General features: G+C 44.7%; 1 protein-coding gene across 1 annotated transcript in view; it reads right to left on the reverse strand.

The window, feature by feature from the left end:
- Nucleotides 1-351: 351 nt before the first annotated feature.
- The window catches only part of LOC308165270 (aarF domain-containing protein kinase 1-like), a 64,738-nt gene continuing 42,752 nt past the window's right edge, over nucleotides 352-22,337 (reverse strand). Inside the window, exons 5-8 of the mRNA XM_080539421.1 lie at nucleotides 20,934-21,083; nucleotides 19,037-19,234; nucleotides 4,662-4,855; nucleotides 352-528 (exon numbers count right to left, since the gene is read on the reverse strand). Of these exons, the coding sequence (XP_080395547.1) occupies nucleotides 369-528; nucleotides 4,662-4,855; nucleotides 19,037-19,234; nucleotides 20,934-21,083 (702 nt within the window). The 3' untranslated portion in view covers nucleotides 352-368. The remainder of the gene's footprint in view (nucleotides 529-4,661; nucleotides 4,856-19,036; nucleotides 19,235-20,933; nucleotides 21,084-22,337) is intronic.

The following is a 22,337-nucleotide window of genomic DNA, read 5'->3' on the forward strand; positions in this document are numbered from 1 at the left end:
GCACAGGGAGGTGTATGTCGGTCTGTGTGTATTGACTACGTTTGTCTGTCTGAACAACTGTCTACCTGTTCTGTCTGTCTGTCTGTCTGTCTGTCTGTTTACCCCACTGTCTTTATGCTGAAGGCAGACATTCCATATCTCACTCTACTGAAGGCAGACATTCCATATCTCTCTACACTTATAGGTGTCATTGGAGCGCACTGTGTGTGTGTGATACTGTGTGTTTTTATGCAGGTGTGTGTGTGTGTTTGTATACGTAAGAGTGTGTCTGTCTGTGTGTGTGTGTGTGTGTGTGTGTGCGTAACATGTGTGCGTATCATCATCTGTTCCTGCGTCCTCCATGGTCCAACGTACTCCTCTCTCTGTCCTCAGTGTAGGCAGCCCAGGAGGGAGGCGACCCAGGATCCTAGCGTTGACCCCTTAACCCAGAGAAACAGTTCGTACAGGCTGATCTGCCAGAGCGTCAGGGACTCCGACACAGAGATCTGCAGACGCCGTGTCCTCGAACCCGCCTTGCTCCGCTTGTGCCTGCCGTTACAGGTACACAAGAGTAAAATTCTCAGGCCTATGTTCTTCAACATTGGCATTGCAGCAGGATATGAAATCAACAATAATAGAATATAGTAAAATAAGTAAAGTAAGTAATAATAAAGTAGAATAAGGTAATAAAGTAGGGATGCTCCGATTTATCGGCCACCGATTTAAATCGGCCGATTTCACTCCAAATGACTCGATCGGTGATCGGTAAAAATGGCCGATCGCAAAAACCGATTTTTTTTTTTTTTCTTCCCTGGGGAAGACAGATAACTGAACAGAAAACATAGGAGGACGTAACAGTATGTAAACCATGAAGGCCACGTTTATAATGTCTTTTATACAGCCATATCGACTGACTTGGGCTTCAGGCCCTAACTGGGTGATAGGCCAGACTTTTACTATGCCATAAAAATGGGTCTGCGTTTGCTTGGTGCCTAATGGATCAAAACTTTTGTCTAAAAAGCAAAAAATATGTAGGCTATCCAGTCAGTAGGCCTACAGTTATGTATTTTTTTAAAAATCGGTATCGGTATCGGTATCGGTTGATCTTGAGGAAAAAAATCGGTGATCGGTATCGGCCCCAAAAATCCAGATCGGAGCATCCCTATAATAAAGTAAGCCAAATATGCTTGTGAATGTCAATCACCTGGATGAACGTCATTGGGTTTAATATGGGTGTGGCTCGGCCAGGCCCTCTCTCCACTCCACTTCATGTTTTTTGAAAGTAATTTTAATTACTTTTCGAACCAGAACTGCCTTCCACATCTTACTTTTTAAAAGTTTTTGGCATTATTTTTAAATGTATGACGCATTATTCCAAAGTGACTTACAAACGATACAATTACATTGTTGGTTAACAGTGCTTTGTTGTTTGAGACTGGTCAGAAAATAAATAGTCTCCATTGTACCCATGTCCTTGTTTTGCTATATACCGTATATATATATATATATACATGTATATATGACAACATTGTCGAAAGCGCTTTCACAGGACCAAAATAGCTTTCCTAAATTACATTTATCTTTCCAGTGATCTCATTCCCTGATTTCTACCAATAAAACATAGTCATTATAACCATTAGAAGCTTTTAGAATGCTTGGCTGTTACATACTGGACCTTTAAGTGGCATATTCAGTGCATTACATCATCTGAGGACGTGGAATGACATCATCTTAGGCCAATAAATGACATCACCATCTGTAAATTACCCATCAACTCAGACAACTCTTCCCAAATGTGTTTTCTTATATTATACTTTTACTTTTTGGTTTGCCTAGAACATGATGGTATAGTGCTTGGAGTTTGGCACTTAAACACACACTCACGCACGCACAAGAGTTATAATAGCAGGAAATGGTGAGTTGGAGGTAATAGGGTGAAGTGAGGTCACGGCAGGACATCATAAGGGGTGGATCAGGGTAAACTCAGCAGACAGGAAGAGATGGAGGGAGGAGGGAGGGAGGGAGGGAGGGAGGGAGGGAGGGGGGGAGGGTTTAAGGGGGGTAGGATGGAGGGACATAAGGGGGGTGGAGGGAGGGTGGAGGGAGGGAGAGAGGGAAATATTGTGTGAAAGACAGAGACAAAGAGAGATGAAGAAAACAACAGAGAGACTGAGAGAGAAAGAGAGAGGTTAAAGGGGGGAAGGAGACAGTTAGTGTGTTATCCCTTGATAGATATTACTACCTAAAATGTGCTTTGTATCCTGTACTGTGTGTGTCTATGCACTGAGCATGTGAGAACCAGACGGAGACACAGCCAGAGCAGTATGCCTGTGGGATGCAAGAGGCTCACCAGGACTCCCCGGGACTCCGTTATTGCAGTGTCAGAGATTACAACCAAGAGTTGTTGAATATTTTATAAGGAGTCATCTTCAGACATGCTCAAGTGTTGTCACAGCGCAGACTTGGGGGATACATGATTAGCTCAGCTGTGAGAGACAGTGTGTGTGTGTGTGTGTGTGTGTGTGTGTGTGTGTGTGTGCGCGTGTGTGTGTGTGTGTGTGTGTGTGCAGCCTATACTGTGTAGGAGAACATGTCCTCCCTTCAGGAGAGAGGATACGCCCTCCTCTCCCAACCAATTACACAGCAAAGAAAAAGCCGGTTTATAGCTGCCCCTGTCACACACACACACACACACACACACACACACACACACACACACACACACACACACACACACACACACACACACACTTTTTCTGAGTAATGACACAAACACATGAGCTGATCATAGGCTTCAGCAATATGAAGCCACAAGTACAGGACTGGGTTAAAGAAATCAATAAAAAGTGGACGGAATAACGTTGACAAACATGTGGAAAACGTAGAAAAGATATCGGGAAAATCATCCAAATAATTTCCACACGATTCAAAATGACTGTGGGGTTTCTACAGCTGATGATTTAGCTGATTATGGGTTTCACGGACTTCTGTTATGAGATCAGGGATATCCTATTGTACAATACAAGATGGATGGATATCAAAACACCAGGGGTCTGGTTTCCGGAACCCAGATTATTCAAACAAAACAAAAAAGCATCTTCAATGGAGTCTCCATTTGAAAGAGTGATTCCGTCCAGCTCAATCTGTGTCTGGGAAACTGGCCAGCTCTGATCGACCGTAACTCAGATCCCCTATGATGTGCCGACAGCACATTTTGGGATATCATTGGGGGATAGAATTGTACTCTGATCTAATAGATAAACAAAAAACAACAACCACAGCAACAACAACACAACAACAAGGACAACAACATGTTTTCGAGCCAGTTTTTGAGCAATATTTATTCATGTCTTGTCTGTCTTTCTCATGTTCTTTCCCAGTCACCCTGGCCTGTCTCTCTCATGTTCCTTAGATCTGCATGCAGTGTTTTGCTGCCGCTTAGCTTTAATAGAGAGCTACTGAAGCAGACAACATTGACTTTCATGTCTCTGTGCCTCCGATCCTCCTTCTCCCTCTTCTCTCAGACACCCTCACCCACCCCTTCTCATCCTATACCCCACCCCTCCTCTTTATCCCTCCCTCTCCCACCTCACCAACCAGCACCCTCAACCACCTGTTCTCCGCCCTTCTTAACTTTCCTCCCCATCAAACACCCTGACACTCCTTCCTCTCTCTCTCTCTCTCTCTCTCTCTCTCTCTCTCTCTCTCTCTCTCTCTCTCTCTCTCTCTCTCTCTCTCTCTCTCTCTCTCTCTCTCTCTCTCTCTCTCTCTCTCTCTCTCTCTCTCTCTCTCTTCTCTCTCTCTCTCTCTCTCTCTCTCTCCTCTCTCTCTCTCTCTCTCTCTCTCTCTCTCTCTCTCCCTCCCTCCCTCCCTCCCTCCCTCCGTCCCCCAATTTTCGAATGATTTTTCTCTTCTCTGGGAGACAATCATAGAGTTCTTCATTAAAATGGCAAGACTGAATCAATATGGCCGCTGCTGACTGCCATGGAAAGTACAATATAATCACAGCGTTCACTCAACCAATTACACAGAGGAAGAGGCAGAGAGGGGAGGAGAAGGGGGAGGAGATGGGGGGGGCTGCTAGCCAGGCAGCCAGCTAGAGACAAATGGAGACATTTGGCTAGAGCAGGAATAATGATCGCTGAGTCCTTTGATGTGCTACAGAAGTGTGTGTGTGTGTGTCAAAAAAGAGTATGTGTGTTCACAAAGGAGGGTATATTGTGAATGTGTGTGCGTGTCCATTTGTGTGTGTGTGTGTGTGTGTGTGTGTGTGTGTGTGTGTGTGTGCATGTATGTGTGCGAGTGTAAAGTCAGTTTAAGGGTAGGTGTAGGGCAGGTTATGGTTTCGGGGTCAGGTGTTTAAAGGTCAGGGGCTGGTTGCAACATGTCTTACTAAGTACAACCTAACTCTAGTTATAGCGTAGGTTTTTACTAAATCAAGATACTTTACTAGCTAAGATTGGCAAAAGATTGGCGTGGTGCAACCGAAATTAGTAAACAACTAGTTTGAAACTAGCTAGTAACAACTAGGGGTTTAGTAACGACTAAATGCCTGCATTTAGTAATGACTACCCAAATTGGTGCATATACCAATACTGTCTCTCCCAGGTATTTTAGCTAGCTCTATTCTGTGGCGGCGGGGCCAGGGTTTTAAGGTCATGGGTTAAAGGTGAGCTGTTTACCTGGCTACAGCGCGCGTACAGCAGCGGGACATGTTGATGAATGAGGAGGATGACGCTCTGGTCTTTAGGGTGGTCTCGATGCTCCTCAACAGGTCGTTGGTCTTCAGCAGCAGTAGCATCTGTCGGGGGACGCGGTTGAGCAGTTCGCTGATCTGAGGGAGGTAGAGGGCCGCGTTGGTCCTGATCTCCATGTCCTGGCCACACGCACACACACACACACACACACACACACACACACACACACACACACACACGGGGGGGGGGGGGGGGGGGGGCAGAAGAGAACTAGGTCAATAGACAACACAATTGTGATATATAAAAAAAATTATATATATATATATATTATGATGAGAATCAATGACATCCAGAAAGCTCTCTCTCTCCCTTTCTCTACTAAACATTCAACCGTGATTCCTCCCCCCACACACACACACAAACACAAACACACAAACACTGGGAGTCTGTCTACACGCACACACACTCAGCCCAAATCCCAGTGGATAATGTATTTGCCAACAGGTCGTAAGAGAGATCACAGACTGGAGTGTTTGTGCTGACTAACACTACTACTACACAACCACTACGCAGCACCATCTCTCTCCCACAGCCCCACAAGGACAGACTAACACTACTACTACACAACCACTACGCAGCACCATCTCTCTCCCACAGCCCTCACAAGGACAGACTAACACTACTACTACACAACCACTACGCAGCACCATCTCTCTCCCACAGCCCTCACAAGGACAGGAACTCTGTTGACTTTCGTTCTGTACAGTAAATACTGTCTCTCCCCCAAAAATGCTCTCTATTAGTATTGTGCCTTTTCTTTAATCCTTTCTTTATCTAGTCAGTGTCAGGGTCTAAGCAGAAGAATCCAGGAAATACTGTTATTGTAAAGGAAAAAACACTAAAAACACGGGGAGTGAAAAGATAAGAGAGAACAAGAGAGAGAGAGAGAGATACAATTAGACAGACACAGAGAGAGGTTCATTTATGTACATTACATTTTCTCTGTAGAGAGCACCAATTCCACGCTACTCTCTTTGAAACCCGCTGAGAATTCAAGACAGCCTACAATTTACACATCTTACATCACAATGCATGGGCAATTTGCACACGCTACATACAGCCTAAAAGCTATTTCAGACATTGCATACAGATCTTTACAGTACATCTCAAAAGTACTGCCTATCATTACTTTGGTCCGAATAACAAAGAGACAGTCTTTCTCTGGTCTGTACAATTTGTCCCCCCCCCCCCCCCCTGTCTGGATCTGCTGTTCTCTGTATACGTTGTGCCAGGGCAGTGGATTTGGACCGGCCTTGAGAGATTCTGGGTCTGGGTCTGATACCCATGGCTGGCTACTGTACAGATGAGCAGGGAATAAATGAGTACTCCTGTCTGCCTGTATGCCTGTCTGATTGTCTGAATGTCTGACGGGCTGTCTGGCTGGCTGTCTGGCTGTCTGACTGTCTGACTGTCTGGCTGTCTGGCTGTCTGGCTGGCTGGTTCTACACCAGACTGTAACAATGTATTATATTTATAAATATATTTTCAATCATTTCAAACACTTAGCTGTGCTTGATTGAGTTTGCCTGGCACAATGGAAACCAATGGAATAGTCCCAAAAGTCCCGAAACCCCACACTGTGAATCTGGCTCTCTGGACGTACGCTCAAAGCAAACGCTCTCAAAGTTAGTATTTGATAGCTCTACCCCAGGGTCTGTCTTCTCCTGCTGTGGACTGGGTCTACTACTATACACACTGTGAATCACTTCATAGGATATTCATACATATTTCCAATCAGGAAATGATCATTATTATGATTATATGATTATTATTATTATTATTATTATTATTATTAGTAGTAGTAGTAGTAGTAGTATTAGTAGTAGTAGTATTATGATTGGAAATATGTATGAATAATAGTATTATTATTATTAGTAGTAGCATTATTCCATTATCATTCTATCCAACCACTGTCCAATTGAATATTCTCCAATCTCCACATTCCACTCCATTCCAGTCCATCTACCTACCATTAGTATTAATAACTGTCCTCCAGGCATATAATAACCTATAAATTGAGAGCTTATAGGAAAACACTCCCAAGCCTGCATTTGCCACTTCATTAATCCGATAAGGCCCTGAAATCTCCACACCCCTTCTGAAACGGAGCAGGAGGAGGAGGAGGAGGTATAGGATTAGGAGATTAAGTGGATTCAACATCTTGCCACAGTAGCACTAGTGTGGGACGTGTACAGTAGGAGGTTCACAGAGAGTCAGGAGAGTCCAGATTAGAGAACATGATTCAAAGTGGAATCTGTTTTTGTGAAAGAGGGAGGGGAGTCAGTGAGCCAATCCGTTTGGATGGCATCCCCTGTCGCTCATCCCATGGACAATGCCGCCCTAATTCCATCAACCCCCAGCCCATTTCCCCTAGCCGAAATGTTGTAATCTTTGTGAGGGTATGAACAAAGACTGAGAGCCAAGCCATGTAAGAGGCTACAGTGAAAGCTAACGGGAATCTAAATAAGTATCTACCCCATTCATCCATCCCTCCATCTCTGAACCGATAATCTCATCTCTCTCCGTTGAGATTCTGAGGGCACAGGAAGTAAACACTGGGCACGGAAGTTGTCACACCCCTCGGAACACACTTCGCCATGGACTCAACCTGAGCTGCTCATGACGACCCTTCTCATCCACCTGTGCTCTGGTTTACAAATTGGTTTGTGCACGCATCGAAAATTAAAACATGGCACCAGCTAAAGAGATTTTAGATGCTAGCATTTCCCTGGTGAGCTGAGTGCTTTAAATTCTCTTTTTTGAAGACCCACTTAGCGATGGGTGTGCTGTCAGACTCTCAATTTAAAAGGAGGGTCTGACTTAATGAGACTATCCATCTATCTACCCATCCCTCCATCCATCCATCCCACCCCTTGGCCACCTTACCCCAAAACATCCTAATCCAGGGCAGAGTATCCATCTAGTAGACCTTAAAATAAATAATTAAAATGAAAACATTTTTTAATTTGACATCCTTAAACTCCGCTTTGCGTCGTGCCTAACCACCCGGCTAGCTGTGCCGATATCCACAATATACCACGGCTTCTCGTTCCATAACGCTTAATTCCAAATCATTTCAAACCCTTCTGCTGTGCTTGATTGAGTTTGCCTAGCACAATAGAACCAATGGAATTGTCCAAAAAGTGCTAACCCCACTGATCTGGCAGTGAGCTAATGGCTTAGAGTACTGTGTCCTGGCTAGCTTTTCTGGTGTCCCTCCTGCAACCAATGCAAACTCTGAGCTTGTCCCTTCTCAATAAACCATCCTCAGACAAAACACTTCCTGATGCGTGCGTGCACACACACACACACACACACCACACACACACACACATATGCATTATTGGTAGATTTATACACCTCCTCATTGGCATATTACTGTACACTGGGCCAGGGCCAAAGTCAACGTGAAAACCCAGCGGTGTGTGCGTGTGGGTGTGTGTGTTTGTTTGTGTGTGTGTCCATGCCAGCCTGTGTCATACATCTCATAGATCTATTACGTGGGGAGATATACGGCCTGCACCTCTGCCCATTACTCCTTTGTGTGTGTGTGTGTGTGTGTGTGTGTGTGTTAGTTAGTCTGGGTGCGTTTATGAGGGAGCAGCTCTGTCAGTGCCTCTGAATTATCATTGTGTCTGCACCATTATTATTGCCGTTCCACTCCGGCAGCCAAGGTAAGCAGCTCCACAACCATCAGCACATCGGCCCCGTTCCAACACTAAAATGGATACTTCCTTCCATTTAAGCAGAGTAATGATTGATCTGTATACGATTGGATAACATCACTTATCACTAGATTGCTTTGTCCAATCCATCTCAGATCAGTGATTGCCTCAAGGAATGAATGAAGGAAGGAAGGAAGGAAGGAACAACAGAAGGAGCACAGAGGAAGGAAGGGAGTAAAGGAATGAATAAATATAGGTGGGAAAGGAGGGAAGGCAGCGAAGAAATAAAGGAAGGAACGTGTGACAGAAGGAAGAAAGGAAAGATGGAAGAAAGGATGGAAGAAAGGAAGGAGTCAGTTCTGACATCGAAAGAGGACTTTTTCCTCTGCTTCGACCATGGACACTCTCTCTTTGAAGCTCTCTACCTTCACTTCAGCAGCGAGCTGTACTTCAAAGACCTCCCCATTACAGATGCCAAGGATACACACAGGGGCAAATTACACTCTGTGGCCTTGCGAGAGTGAGTTTATGTGTGCCCTACTGAGCTGTGATGGGTAATGGTTGAGCAACCGCTGAGCTGCAGTGCCTGCCAGAGAGAGAGAGAGAGAGAGTGAGAGAGAGAGAGAGAGGAGAGAGAGAGGGAGAGAGAGAGAGGGGAGAGGGAGAGAGAGAGGGAGAGAGAGAGGAGAGAGAGAGAGAGAGGGAGAGAGAGAGGGAGAGAGAGAGAGAGGGAGAGAGAGAGAGGAGAGAGAGAGAGAGGAGAGAGAGAGAGAGAGAGAGAGAGAGAGAGGGAGAGAGAGAGAGAGAGAGAGAGAGAGAGAGAGAGAGAGAGAGAGAGGGAGAGAGAGAGGGAGAGAGAGGGAGAGAGAGGGAGATAGAGAGAGGGAGAGGGAGAGAGAGAGAGAGAGAGAGAGAGAGAGGGAGAGGGAGAGAGAGGGAGAGAGAGAGAGAGAGGGAGAGGGAGAGAGAGAGAGAGAGAGAGGGAGAGAGGGAGAGAGAGAGGGAGAGAGAGAGAGGGAGATAGAGAGAGGGAGAGAGAGAGAGGGGGAGAGGGAGAGAGAGAGGGAGAGGGAGAGGGAGAGAGAGAGAGAGAGAGAGAGAGAGATGGGCAGTCACTAGCAGAGGGCAGATTAACAGCACCATACTCTTCATAATGATAACACTATATATATCGCCCCGAGCAGAGAGAGATAGAGGATGGTACTGTCATTTTTCTGAAATACTTCCAAACTTACAGGCACAAACTTCACACTATCAAAAAACACAACATTTTTCACTCTCTTTTGTTCCTCATGCATGCACACTGGCACGCACGCACACGCACACGCACACGTGTGCACATTCTGAATCCAGTCTTCTTTGGACCTGCTAGGACAAGTTTCGTGTTTCTCTGGCGAAGGATTATTGGAAATCTATTCACATTGGAACACATTCATTCAACTCTCGCCATGTCATTCAGAATCTAAGGTGTGAGGATGTTTGCCAATGGCACCGTTGGGCTGTTTGAGCCTGTGATCTTCAACGTCGGCACAGGTGAGTGTGACAGTGACCCGCGAGTGTGATCTGGATGCGGTTGACTTTCACATCACTCTACAGGAGTTCTACCACTCTGTTGGGAAGTCCACTGGGAGCTGGGAGGAGATCCGTGACATCACGAGGGAGTGCGACAGCAAGTTGACTGGACAGGGGGATGACCTGAACATGGACATCGGTGAGAAGGACAAGAAAATGACTCAAGAGATTCAAGACAGAATGAAGCACTTGGTGAGCATCAGAGGCTAGCTGGTAACCATGGTCAGGTGTGTGGAGAGGAGAACGGTTCAGGCAACCGGTGCCACTTTCAGACGGATGGAAGAGCTCAAGAAGAAGCTGGACCACATGACACCCTTTGGTAACATCATGGAGCAGATGCAGATGAAGAACCAGAGGATGTTCTACTACTAGCTACTACTTTGGTCTCAGAGGGATGCTACCCGATGCCATCCTCTACAGCAGCGGTCGGGAACCTATGGCTCGCGAGCCATATATGGCTCTTCCGGTGACGGCATATGGCTCCCAGACAATTGGGTTGAAAAGTTGAAAAAAAAAAGTTGAAAAAAAAAAAGTTGAAAAAAACAATTTCCGTTTGGAACTGATTTTAAAATACTTGTGATATTGCGTAATAATACTGTGTAATTTTAAAGTAAACAGAAATTAGTTGTGAAGTTAAATTTCACGGGACTCTTCACGGGACCCATGACCCGTGACCCGTGGGTCGGGTCGGGAACCAATGTCTCGCGAGAGTGTCAGAGGTCGTTGTAAAGGTGAATAAATAAAAAACAATTTGATCAGATAGTGAACTAGCTTATACGCTTCAACCCTTGTAACGAGAAAGATGGCAAAAAGAAAAAAAGACGATGATTACCGTGCATTCCAGGCTGCGTGGACAGAGGAATTTGCATTTGTGGAGATCGCAGGATCTGCGGTATGTCTAATATGCAATGATAAAATTGCATCGATGAAACGGTCAAATATAAAGCGGCACTTCGATACGCATCATGCTTCATTTGCATCGAAATATCCAGCGGGGGACAGCAGGAAAAAGGCATGCGAGGAGCTACAGCGGAGAGTGCAGACGAGTCAACAGCAACTGCGTGGGTGTCACGGTGACGGTGACATACTTTTCTCTCGCGTTAGATGAGTCAACAGATGTTAGCCATCTATCTCAGTTCAGTATATTTGCCAGGTATGCTGCAGGTGACACACTGCGTGAGGAAAGCTTGGCTGTTTTGCCAATGAAAGGGACAACCAGAGGAGAGGATTTATTCACGTCTTTCATGGAGTTTGCTAAAGAAAAAAAACTGCTGATGGATAAACTTATTTATGTCTGTACTGATGGTGCTACTGATGGTATATTGGGGAAGAACAAAGGATTTGTAGCGCTTCTCCGTGAACATGAAAAGAGAGCCATCCTAAGTCTTCATTGCATCCTGCACCAGGAGGCGCTTTGCGCTCAGACGTGTGGCCAGGAGCTAAGTGAGGTGATGTCGCTGGTCATTCGAGTGGTCAACTTCATTGTTGCCCGAGCTTTAAATGATCGCCAGTTTAAAGCTCTGTTAGAAGAAGTTGGGAATCATTATCCCAGTCTGCTTTTACACAGCAACGTGTGTTGGTTGTCAAGGGGAAAGGTGCTCAGCCGTTTTGCAGCTTGCCTGAGTGAAATCCGGACTTTTCTTCAAATGAAAGGCGTCAAGCATCCTGAGCTAGACAACACTGACTGGCTCCTGCAGTTTCACTATCTCGTGGACATAACAGGCCATCTGAACCAGCTCAATGTGAAAATGCAAGGTATTGGAAATACAATCTCATCCCTTCAACAAGCAGTGTTTGCATTTGAAAGCAAGCTGGAAGTCTTTCTCAGGGACATTGAAACAGGTCGTCTTCTGCACTTTGTAACACTGCAACAATTTAGAGATGCATGCTTAGCAAGTGACTCCACTCAACATCTGGATCTCCAGCAGCTAGCTGGCTTTACGTCCAATCTCCTGCAGTCATTCAAAGCACGTTTTGGAGAATTTCGTGCGCGCACTGGTCTTTTCAAGTTCATCACTCATCCACATGAGTGTGCAGTGGACAAAATCGACCTGACATGCATCCCTGGGGTCTCTATGGGAGACTTTGAGCTGGAAGTTGCTGACCTGAAGGCATCAGACATGTGGATGAGTAAGTTCAAGACACTTAATGGAGAGTTGGAAAGTCTTGCGCGACAGCGAGCAGAGCTGGCGAGGGAACACAAGTGGACAGAAATGAAAAAACTTCAACCTGAAGACCAGCTGATTCTGAAAACTTGGAACGAGCTTCCTGTGACATACCACACAATGCAGCGTGTTAGTATTGCCGTATTGACCATGTTTGGCTCTACATATGTATGTGAGCAGTCATTCTCGCATATGAGGAACATTAAGACCAACCTACGCTCACGTTTAACTGATGGAAGCCTCAACGCCTGCATGAAGCTCAACCTCACCACGTATGAACCAGACTACAAGGACATCAGCAAAACCATGCAGCACCAGAAATCACATTAAAAGTAAGACATATTTAATGTATTATATGTTAAAAATACTATATGGCTCTCAATGAAATACATTTAGAAATATTTGGCTTTTATGGCTCTCCCAGTCAAAAAGGTTCCCGACCCCTGCTCTACAGGGTCATTTTTCAGGGCTGATGCGACATGAAGGAGCAGTAGAGCACTGCTAGCTCAGGACTCAGAGGGATCCCAGGTTTTTTTGCTGCATATTCTGACGGTGGTGACGGAAAAAAGCTTTGGAGATGCTAGGACATTTTTGTGCAAAAATGCATCGTCATCTCATCTCATCTGAAGTGACTCGGAGAAGAGTTCATCGCACCAGACCAATAATGTCATTAATAATAATAATAATAATAATAATCCTCGTGTGTGTGTGTGTGTCTGTCATGCATGCGTGTGCGTGTGTGTCTGTCATGCATGCGTGTACGTGCGTGTTTAAGTGTGCGCCTGAGGTTACCCAGATGTGGAGATAGCAGACGTATTGGTGTTTTAAGTGGCGAGTGTAAGCAGCCACAAACAATTTATTTCCTCACTAACCCTACTCCGTCCTCGTAAGTCAATCCACCCCACAGGCCTATCCAGGTGTGAGTGTTGTCATCTCCCAGGGAGAAAGTGTGTGTGTTTGGATGTAGTCCGATCCCTATTATAATTCATAGTGAAAGCTATCTGCCCTCCCACACTCAAAGGCTAACTAGGCTGTCTCAGGCTAAACAGGGAAACAGATGAGGGTTGATGTTCTGGCTGTGGCTGGCTATGGGACCTGCATACATACACAGATGATAAGGACACACACACACACACACACACTACTTCATTATAGGAGACACACTGCATCTTCACGAACCTATTTAGAGCGTGACAGTAGTGCTTAACAAGTAAGGGGGTAGGTTGAGCCAGTGTGTGCGTGTGTGTATATGCGTGCATGCACATGTGTGTGTGTGTATGTTTTCCATTTCTTTTCTATCTTTGAGGCGTATTGTGTGTATGTGTTTCAATTTGTTTATTTTGCATGTGTATCTATCTAAGTGTGTGCAGGTCTATCTGTGTGTGTGTGTGTGTGTGTGTGTGTGTGTGTGTGTGTGTGTGTGTGCGTGTGTGCGTGTATGAATGGAATGGGGAGGTAGAGGAGAGGAGAGGAGAAGGAAGAGGAAGAGGACAAGAAAGAGGACAAGAGATGAAAGGAGGAGAGCAGAAGGCAGAGGAGAGGAGAGGAGAGGAGAGGAGACTATTGACATTCAGTACATGAGTTAACCTGCAGGGGACTGTCTTTCACTTAGCTCTGTCTGGTCCAAAAAGCTCATTTCCAGTTTCAGAATCAACTCAATTTCAGATAACGGATGCCCTACAAACACCCACTGATGCTGCTGCTGCTGTGTGTGTGCGTGCGTGTGTGTGTGTGTGTGTGTGTGTGTGTGTGTGTGTCCAGTAGGACTCAGTAGACCACTTAGGTGTGTTTGCTCATCTATGCTCTTTCCTGCATCTGCCATAACTCAAGTGTGTGTGTGTATGTGTGTGTGTGTGTGTGTGTGTGTGTCATACCTGTCAACCCTCCCGTTTTTCCTGTGATTCCCCTGTATTTTACCTTTCTTTCCCACTGTGCTCCCGTTTAAATATTTTCCCATAAATCTCCTGTATTTTTAACCTATTAATAATATAATTTAACACATTTTTGGAGTATGTTAAGATTTTATATGCCCTTTTGTGTTTTCATGTATACAATGCAGGGATGTTCAAAGTATTTAACCTTCAACCAGGTAGCTGATTCTGACTACCTGTAGTCACTTACTTAATGTAGGAACTAGTTAACCCAATTCGTGTTACACTGAAGCAGGTGGTTGATTGACTGTGTGTACCCTTGTCTAAACGTAAGGGGTATCCTATGGTTGCCTAGTGGTGATGTTAGGATTGACTGTGTATACCCTTGTCTAAATGTAAGGGGTATCCTGAGGACAGTGGTAGGAAAATGTCCCATATTTTCAAATCCCAATGTTGACAGGTATGGTGTGTGTGTGTGTGTGTGTGTGTGTGTGTGTGTGTGTGTGTGTGTGTGTGTGTGTGTATGCATGCATGTCTATGTCTAGTGCCAGTGCTCCATACTGAGCTCAGTCGGGGAGAGCAGAGGCCAGGTGTGTGCTGCTGTAGCTAAGAAACAGTGACATTTCAAAGACAGTGGAGAGCTTCTGAGTGACAGGCTAATTTCATGTGTTTCCCCTCCAATTTCCCCACAACAGAGTAGGTGCTCTCTCTCTCTCTCTTTCTCTACCTCACTAGAGCTCTCGTGTTCTCTCCTCTTTATCACTCCTTTTCTCTATACACAACATCTTCTGACTCTCTATGTTTATCTGACTACAAGTCTCTAAAATTCCCTCTCTCGCTCTTGACTATTCATCTCCATCCTACAGCCCCACCCCTCCCTCCCTCCCTCCCTCCCTCGCTCTCTCCTGATTACTGCTTCCTATTTAGCCTCAAAGCGAGTGCTTCTTTCTGACACAATAAATGTAAATTGCGTTCATTCTGATTCACCACTAATGTTCCCAGTTCTTGCTCGGTTTGGGAGCCTAACAAAACGATTAGAGGAACATGGCAAGTACTGTGTGTGTGTGTGTGTGTGTGTGTGTGTATGTGTGTGTGTGTGTAATCACTACAGCCTGGCCACTCTCACTGTTGACTCACCACTGTCCATCTCTCTTCCTCTCCATATCCATATCTGCAGCGTTTATTTTCTCTCTTTCCATGTTTCTAACTCTTCCTGTCTTTCTCTCCTGCCCTTATATTCTGTCCATCTCCTCCTTTCCCATAATCTCTCTCTCTCTCTCTCTCTCTCTCTCTCTCTCTCTCTCTCTCTCTCTCTTTCTCTCTCTCTCTCTCTCTCTCTCTCTTTCTCTCTCTCTCTCTCTCTCTCTCTCTCTCTCTCTCAGGAGGAGAAGAAAGCACTCTCTCCATCAGCAGTCTCGTCTGCCAGCATGTGTAATTATCCTCCCCACTCAGCACTGTTACAAAAGCCACAACACTGTACACACTCAACCCAGGCTCATTACTGCATCTCTCACACACACGCGCACTAGCTGTACTTAAGGTGCAAACACTCACTCACTCTTTTTACATCCAATATTATACCAAGTTAGGTAGTATAATAATAATACATCTGCTCATTTAGATGTGGCTTTTCACACATATATCCTAATGTTTGAGTTGGATGTTTTTAAAACATTTCAAAAGCTAAACCATTTATTGAGATGTTTTTAGATTCTAAAGATGCTACAGGATTTCTGTCATGAATCAAATGTTGACTGTATTGTTCATGATAATATCAGTATCAGCTGTACAACTGTATGGTTCATATCATCAATGTCAATGGTTTTCTAATCTCACTACACAGTCCTCAGTTTAAGACCAATAACAATATTGTTTGCAAAATAAGCAGGGAGGTGTGGCCCTCTCTGTCCAATCAGCTTATTTATTGACAACATTGCTTGAGTGAGAACCAATTTTAGAGTTAGGGATTGAACATTCAAATCCCGTAGCAACTCTTTAAGTGGGATGCTATTATACATACTGTACATACATATATATACAGTATATATATATATATGACTCCCAACAAGACTCTAGTAGACAAATGACTTGTGAACATGAATCCACCATGAGCAAGATTCAGTCACTTACGCCATGTTAAGTCTAATGAAAATTGTAATACATTAGGTTTGGTGTAATTGGATGGCTCCACTCTGATATCGCTTCCCGTCTGAAGTTAAACAACATTAAATACAATAGTATAAGGCGGGGTGCCTATAAACTCCCATTGGAAGGTAAAAACACAGAGAGAACCTGCAGGTGGAAGTTTGATCAATTGTCCCAGTGATGTCGGAGAACAACTTGCCATACAGACAGACGGACCGACACTGAATCATAAACCCCCACTACGATTTACGATCTAGGTAAACTCAGACAGATGATCTGTGTATATTTGTGTATATTGAATAAGTCTGGTTCTAGGTCAAGACCTCACTTACTAACCATTGCTGTTCTCCCAACAATGTTATTCTACTAGACAGCTTGTACATCCCTTTGTTCTAAGTGAACATACTATGGGCCCTATTATGCACTTCTTAACTTGCCGTCTTAAGTCTTAATTAAGACGCACCGCCAGGTTAAGACCTACCGCCACCCTTATTATGCGCTTCATACGCACTACTGCTATTATGCCGGTGTCGATAGGCGCCCACACATAAGACGTAATACTCCCGTGCATATATTACTCATTGTGGGAGTGTTCATATGTTAATGAAGTGCACTAGGCGCCCCTGCTATTATGCGACCTGACTTTGCTCCTAGCGCTAAGAAGTGGTTTGAAAAGTTCTTAAGTTTAGACTTCATGCACGTTTTGAAACACGAGCGCGCCTCCGTGGTTTGCGCATGCATGTGGGCACACATGAACACGCACGTGGCTTCACGGCAAGACGTCAATTACGGTCACAGTATAAATGCTTTATTTCAGAAGGGAGAGGCAGAGAAGCGCGCTGACCTCCTTCTTAGGACTTCCATAATAGCATAGCGCTAATGACTCAACGCAGCCGGTTCTTAAAGGGAATGGCACCTGGCACGCTGATTGGGTTGATTGAGAAGACGCCCAAAACACACCCATGACTAATTTCTTTGCTTAGCGCCGGGTTTTAGGCGCCCACTACCGCACGCATAATAGCAAAGTGGCCTTGACCACGCCTCCACGTCTTAAGTTTAGATCTACCGCCTCGTCTTATTGCTTAAGACTTATGAAGTGCATAATATGGCCCTATGTCTCCTAAAGTCTTCAAGACCAATGTCCCCTACCTTCTAAACACACACTTGCGTGCGTGCAGGCAGGCAGGCAGGCAGGCAGACACACACACACACACACACACACACACACACACACACCATCTTGTCTAATTGTTGTTTAGCAACTGAAAAAAAAGTCACACGACTCACAGACTTCATCGCTGTCGCAATTTTACCCTCAATCCCGTTCGCAGCGCTCTCTTATAACGCCTATTATCCCGCGGCTCACAATACAGTATGTTCTTATCACCTCTTTCTCATGCAAATGAGATGACTCCCTTTCTGTGAATGTCACAGCCTTTATAATTGTCTGTAATTACCTCAGACCAGACTACTTCAAAACATCCCCCCGTAATTTTACTGGCAAAGACGGGGTGTGTGTGTGTGTATGTTTGTGTTTGCTGTTCAGAGATTCTGCTGTTGAGATTTGTTATTTTTCTTTATCAGTTTTTACCATTTGGAATCAAAACAGGACATCCTATTGTTATGAACTGTAAAAATGTGCTTGTCCTATTGAGTTTGTTGGGCACCAGTCTCTATGCAACATGTAGGGGTGTGGAGCGCACTGCAAAAAGTAACATCTAAGTACGATGAAAATACCTATCTTCAAGGCAATATGCTTGTTTTTTTGTCTGACAAGATATTTCTTCTTACAAAGCAGTTTTTGTCTTAGAGCATTTCACTTGTTTCTCATAATAAGATATTACAACTTGTTACTGAGATTGTATTACTGGTTCTGAGTAAGGTAATGCTTGAAACTAGAATTATAAAGGTGTACACTGACAAGTACAAAACTGCTTTGTCGAAGTCAGAATTTCTTATTTCAAGCATCATATCCTTTTCATCTCTTCACATAAGAACAGATAATGACCAAATGGAGTTCACTGCTTTATTGTCAATCTTATACACAGTACAGCAATCATGTAGACAAAATACATACTATGAGTCATTTGAACTGTTGTACAATTATATTACATCCCCAAGATGGTATTTGACATAAATTTGGCTCTTGTTGCAAATTAGTTTTTGATGTTCTAGTGACTATGTAATTTCCACAGCCCATAGGTTGTTTTGCCTCTTGTTGATTTGGTAATTGCTTGTAAAAAGACTGTTTCATTTCTTAAGTTCATAAATAACTTACATTTTCACCCATTACATCGGGTTGTATGTTGCTTTCCCTTTCTCCTAGCGAGCTGGATTGTAACACATCCGCAGTTCACTATTATATTCTACACCTGTAGCAGCAAATGGGCTTGCTATTGTGTCTAGCTGCAGGTGCTCCGGGACACAGCCTCAGATTTAAAAGCACCTAGAATACCCAACATAGGTATTGTAGTATCATACTAACACAAAATGTTATATAGGTGCCGTGATCTGAGTCACACAAAGGCTTACCAAAGGTGAATGGTCGACACCAGTTACTCTTCGTTTCACTCTTGAACTAGAAGATGTATTAAAGAGAGCCATAAAGGGTTGCATAGCAGAAGTATAATTGCATGTCTCTATCACTGTATAGATGGCACAACACCCCCTATAGAGACAATGCATCTTGGTGCCTGTCCAATGCACGCGCACGCACAACCCCGCACACGCACACACGCGCACACACAACCCCGCTTCTCATCCTACACAGAGGGTTGTGCTGCAGTGGAATACATACATATTGAATATGTGCATAACTCTAAGTGTGTGCGTGTGTGTGTGTGTGTGTGTGTGTGTGTGTGTGTGTGTGAGCGTGCCCGTACCTCAGAGTTGGAAACAGGGGTAGCGCTGATGCCGGCGTTGACTGCGTTCCAGGAGCGAGCGGTGAGGACACAGGCGAAGAGGGGGTACAGGTCTCCAGCCCCCAGCCTCCTGCTGTACCTCTCCAGCCCCTTCATGTCCCCCTTGATCAAAGACTGCCACAGGCGACAGTAGGCCAGTCTGAAGTCTGGGTGGAGGGTCTGGGACAAGACAACAGAAAAACACTGGCGTTGATAGTGACTCATAGTCTGGTCGTCCAGCCATAGAGATACAGCAGTAGTACGTCTACGGGTCTAGTGTGAAGTTAGGGTGCAGGGTCTTGGGACAGGGCGACAGAAAATACTGAGGTTCACAAACTTTCATAACACCCTGTCAGACCACCGTAGAAGAAATGGAACTTAAACCACTGGGAGGTTCAACAACCTTCCTAACATTTAATATATACAATGTGCCATTTAGCAGATGCTCTTATCCAAGGTGACTTCCAATACAGTGAGTGTACATGTTCTTTCGATATATGGTCCCAGCAGGAATCAAACTCCTAACAACCTATGTGTTGCCAGGATTATGCTCTATGGAGCCACACAGGCAACTCTCAACCACTCTAACCCTCCACCACTGTACATACACACATTGGAGCACTTTAAGCTGCAACGGTTACAAATAAAAGTTGTTATTATTATTATTATTATTATTATTATTACACAGTGCATAGGGCCTTAGATTGTTCTTTAGAAAGTTACAATTGACTGAATAATCCTCCAACCCGTTCCTAAATGATCCCACATTTAAAACAGTGCAAACAGTGCATGTGTGTGTGTGTGTGTGTATGTATGTATGTGTGTGTGTATGTGTGTGTGGGTGTGTATGTGTGTGTGTGTGTGTGTGTGTGTGTGTGTGTGTGTGTGTGTGTGTGTACGTCCACAATGCATGTTCATGCTTGCACGTGTCAATCTCCTAACACACGACATGTGAGCATTCTGATGCATTAACCACATTCTTCCAATCCTGAATGCTTTATCGGCTTTTAATGCCTGACACAAGGACAGCCAATCGGCACACAGTGAACCTCCGCTCTCATTAGCATTATTACCCATGGAGCACTGCGGCACTTTACCACACTTGCGCTTTAATTAATATGGCAATGTACAACATGGAAAAAATGCCACCCTCTAGTAATAATATAGAGAGGAGGAATTACATTTCTGTCCAAAGCAAGGCTGGAATCTGAAGTCATTACTGGTAAATTGGTTCCATTATTCTCAGGAGGAGGGGGAGAGAAGGAGAGTGGTCTCTCTCTCTCTCTCTCTGGTGGTATCTCTTTCCATCTCTTTCTCTTATGGTGTCTCCCCCCCTCTCTCCCTCTCTCTCTCTCTTTCATTCTAGTCTTTTATGTACATGGTTCAGTGGTGCATATTTATCACCAAATTATCTTCATGAATGCACTTACAAGTCCAACATCAACTGGAGAGGGTTTAGTGCAGCACAGAGGATTTGTATGCTTGGCATGTGAGTGTGTGTGTGTGTGTGTGTGTGTGTGTATTTGCACAGCCCATGAGGGTCTGTTATAGGGTGTCATAACATAGGTGTGCATGTATGAGTGTCAGTGCACACGTGAGAGTGTGAGTGAGAGTGTGAGTGTGTCTGTGTTTGTGTGTTAAGAACCAGCCTAATACACTATATGCTGTGTTTCTCTTCCTCTAAAGCACATCTCTGCAGTTTATTGAAAAGCTTTTAGCCTGCGTAGCCTGTGTGTGTGTGTGTGTGTGTGTGTGTGTGTGTGTGTGTGTGAACCCAGGGGGTGGGCGGCGGGTTGAAAAATGGACTGTAATAATGTGATGAATCGTGTTTTTCCAGTTGCTTCCGGACGCCTAGGCCAGACCTGGGCGATTGTCTCACCTGATACAACCCGTGATCGAGTAACACAATTTGGGTCTTATTGCTCTGGGGACACTTCCGTACCAACACGTTGCCTGGGTGGGGGTCGCAGTGCACAAAGCCGTGCACGAATATCATTTCGCTGTACATCTTCCCCAAGTTCTGAGAGATCTGGAACAACAGGGGAGGGAGAGAGAGAGGGAGAGGGAGAGGATGAAGAGGAGGAGAGGGGGAGGGAGGAAGAGAGAGAGAGAGGAGAAGGAGGAGGAGAGGGATGAAGGGAGAGAAAGAGAGAGAGATTACAGTAGTTAAGATAGGACATACACAATACAGATATATATTTATATATATATATAAGAGTTAGGGAGTGTGTGTGTGCGGGTGTGTGTGTGTGTGTGACAGACATTATCTAAAATGGTTCAGTTCTCCCCGGTATGGTGGGATAACACAAGAATGTGTTCAATTTGGTATCTTAAAAATGTCTACAGAACACAAAGCATACAATGTACAGTCACAAACGGGTTTATTATAAATCATACACACACACACACACACACACACACACACACACACACACACACACAATCATTCCATTTGCTTTGACCCATGGGGGATCAGATCTGATAGTGATCTTTACAGAGAAATGCAATAATGGGAAAAACCGAGATGGGCTAGAATATGCAGTGGCACATTTAAATGGAATTCTTACAGTTTACCCTAATACAAAGCCCAAATCAATGTGTGTGTGTGTGTGTGTGTGTGTGTGTGTGTGTGTGTGTGTGTGTGAAAAGTGGATGTGAGTCATGGTTAGTCATCGGGCACTCCAACATTGTGACACACAAAACATTTTCAAAAGAAAATAAGCAATTATGTCTCTCTCTGACTCAGACGGATAGTCACGTTGTCAATCGGGCCATTGTCTGAGAGAAAAGAAGTGGAGAGGGTGGTATTGTCTTTTTTTTTGATTATCTTTAAGCATGCAACGTTTAATGTCTAATGCTAAACAATGCAATAGCACAGATTAAACACGTTTCTCCTCAAATTTAAGAGAGGAAAAAGGCCCAGCGCATCCTGGGCCTCTCCTACATGGCCTCCCCCTTTTTGGTATCTGGGGGGGGATGAGACATGTTCCTTCCCACACGCGGGCACTGTGCTTCTGGGAGGGAGGGAGGAAGGGAGGCAAGGAACTCTAGCTAGTGAAAGGGGACGAGAGAGAGAGAGTGTTGCAGGAGACAGAGAGAGGGAGAGAAGAGAGAGAGTTCTAATTGAGTAAAGGGCACGTCAATGAAGTGCAAAACAAGGTCAGAGAGCAGTGACGAGGGCCCTCTCCCTCTCTTCCACCTGCTCTCTCTTTCTCCTGCCCTTTCCTTCTCCAAGCCTTTCCTTCAGTCTACCCAATCTAGCCATCCCTCCTTCCCAAACTCC

The sequence above is a fragment of the Nansenia antarctica genome (assembly GCF_963989245.1).
Source record: "Nansenia antarctica genome assembly, chromosome: 1".
Lineage (NCBI taxonomy): Eukaryota > Metazoa > Chordata > Actinopteri > Argentiniformes > Microstomatidae > Nansenia > Nansenia antarctica.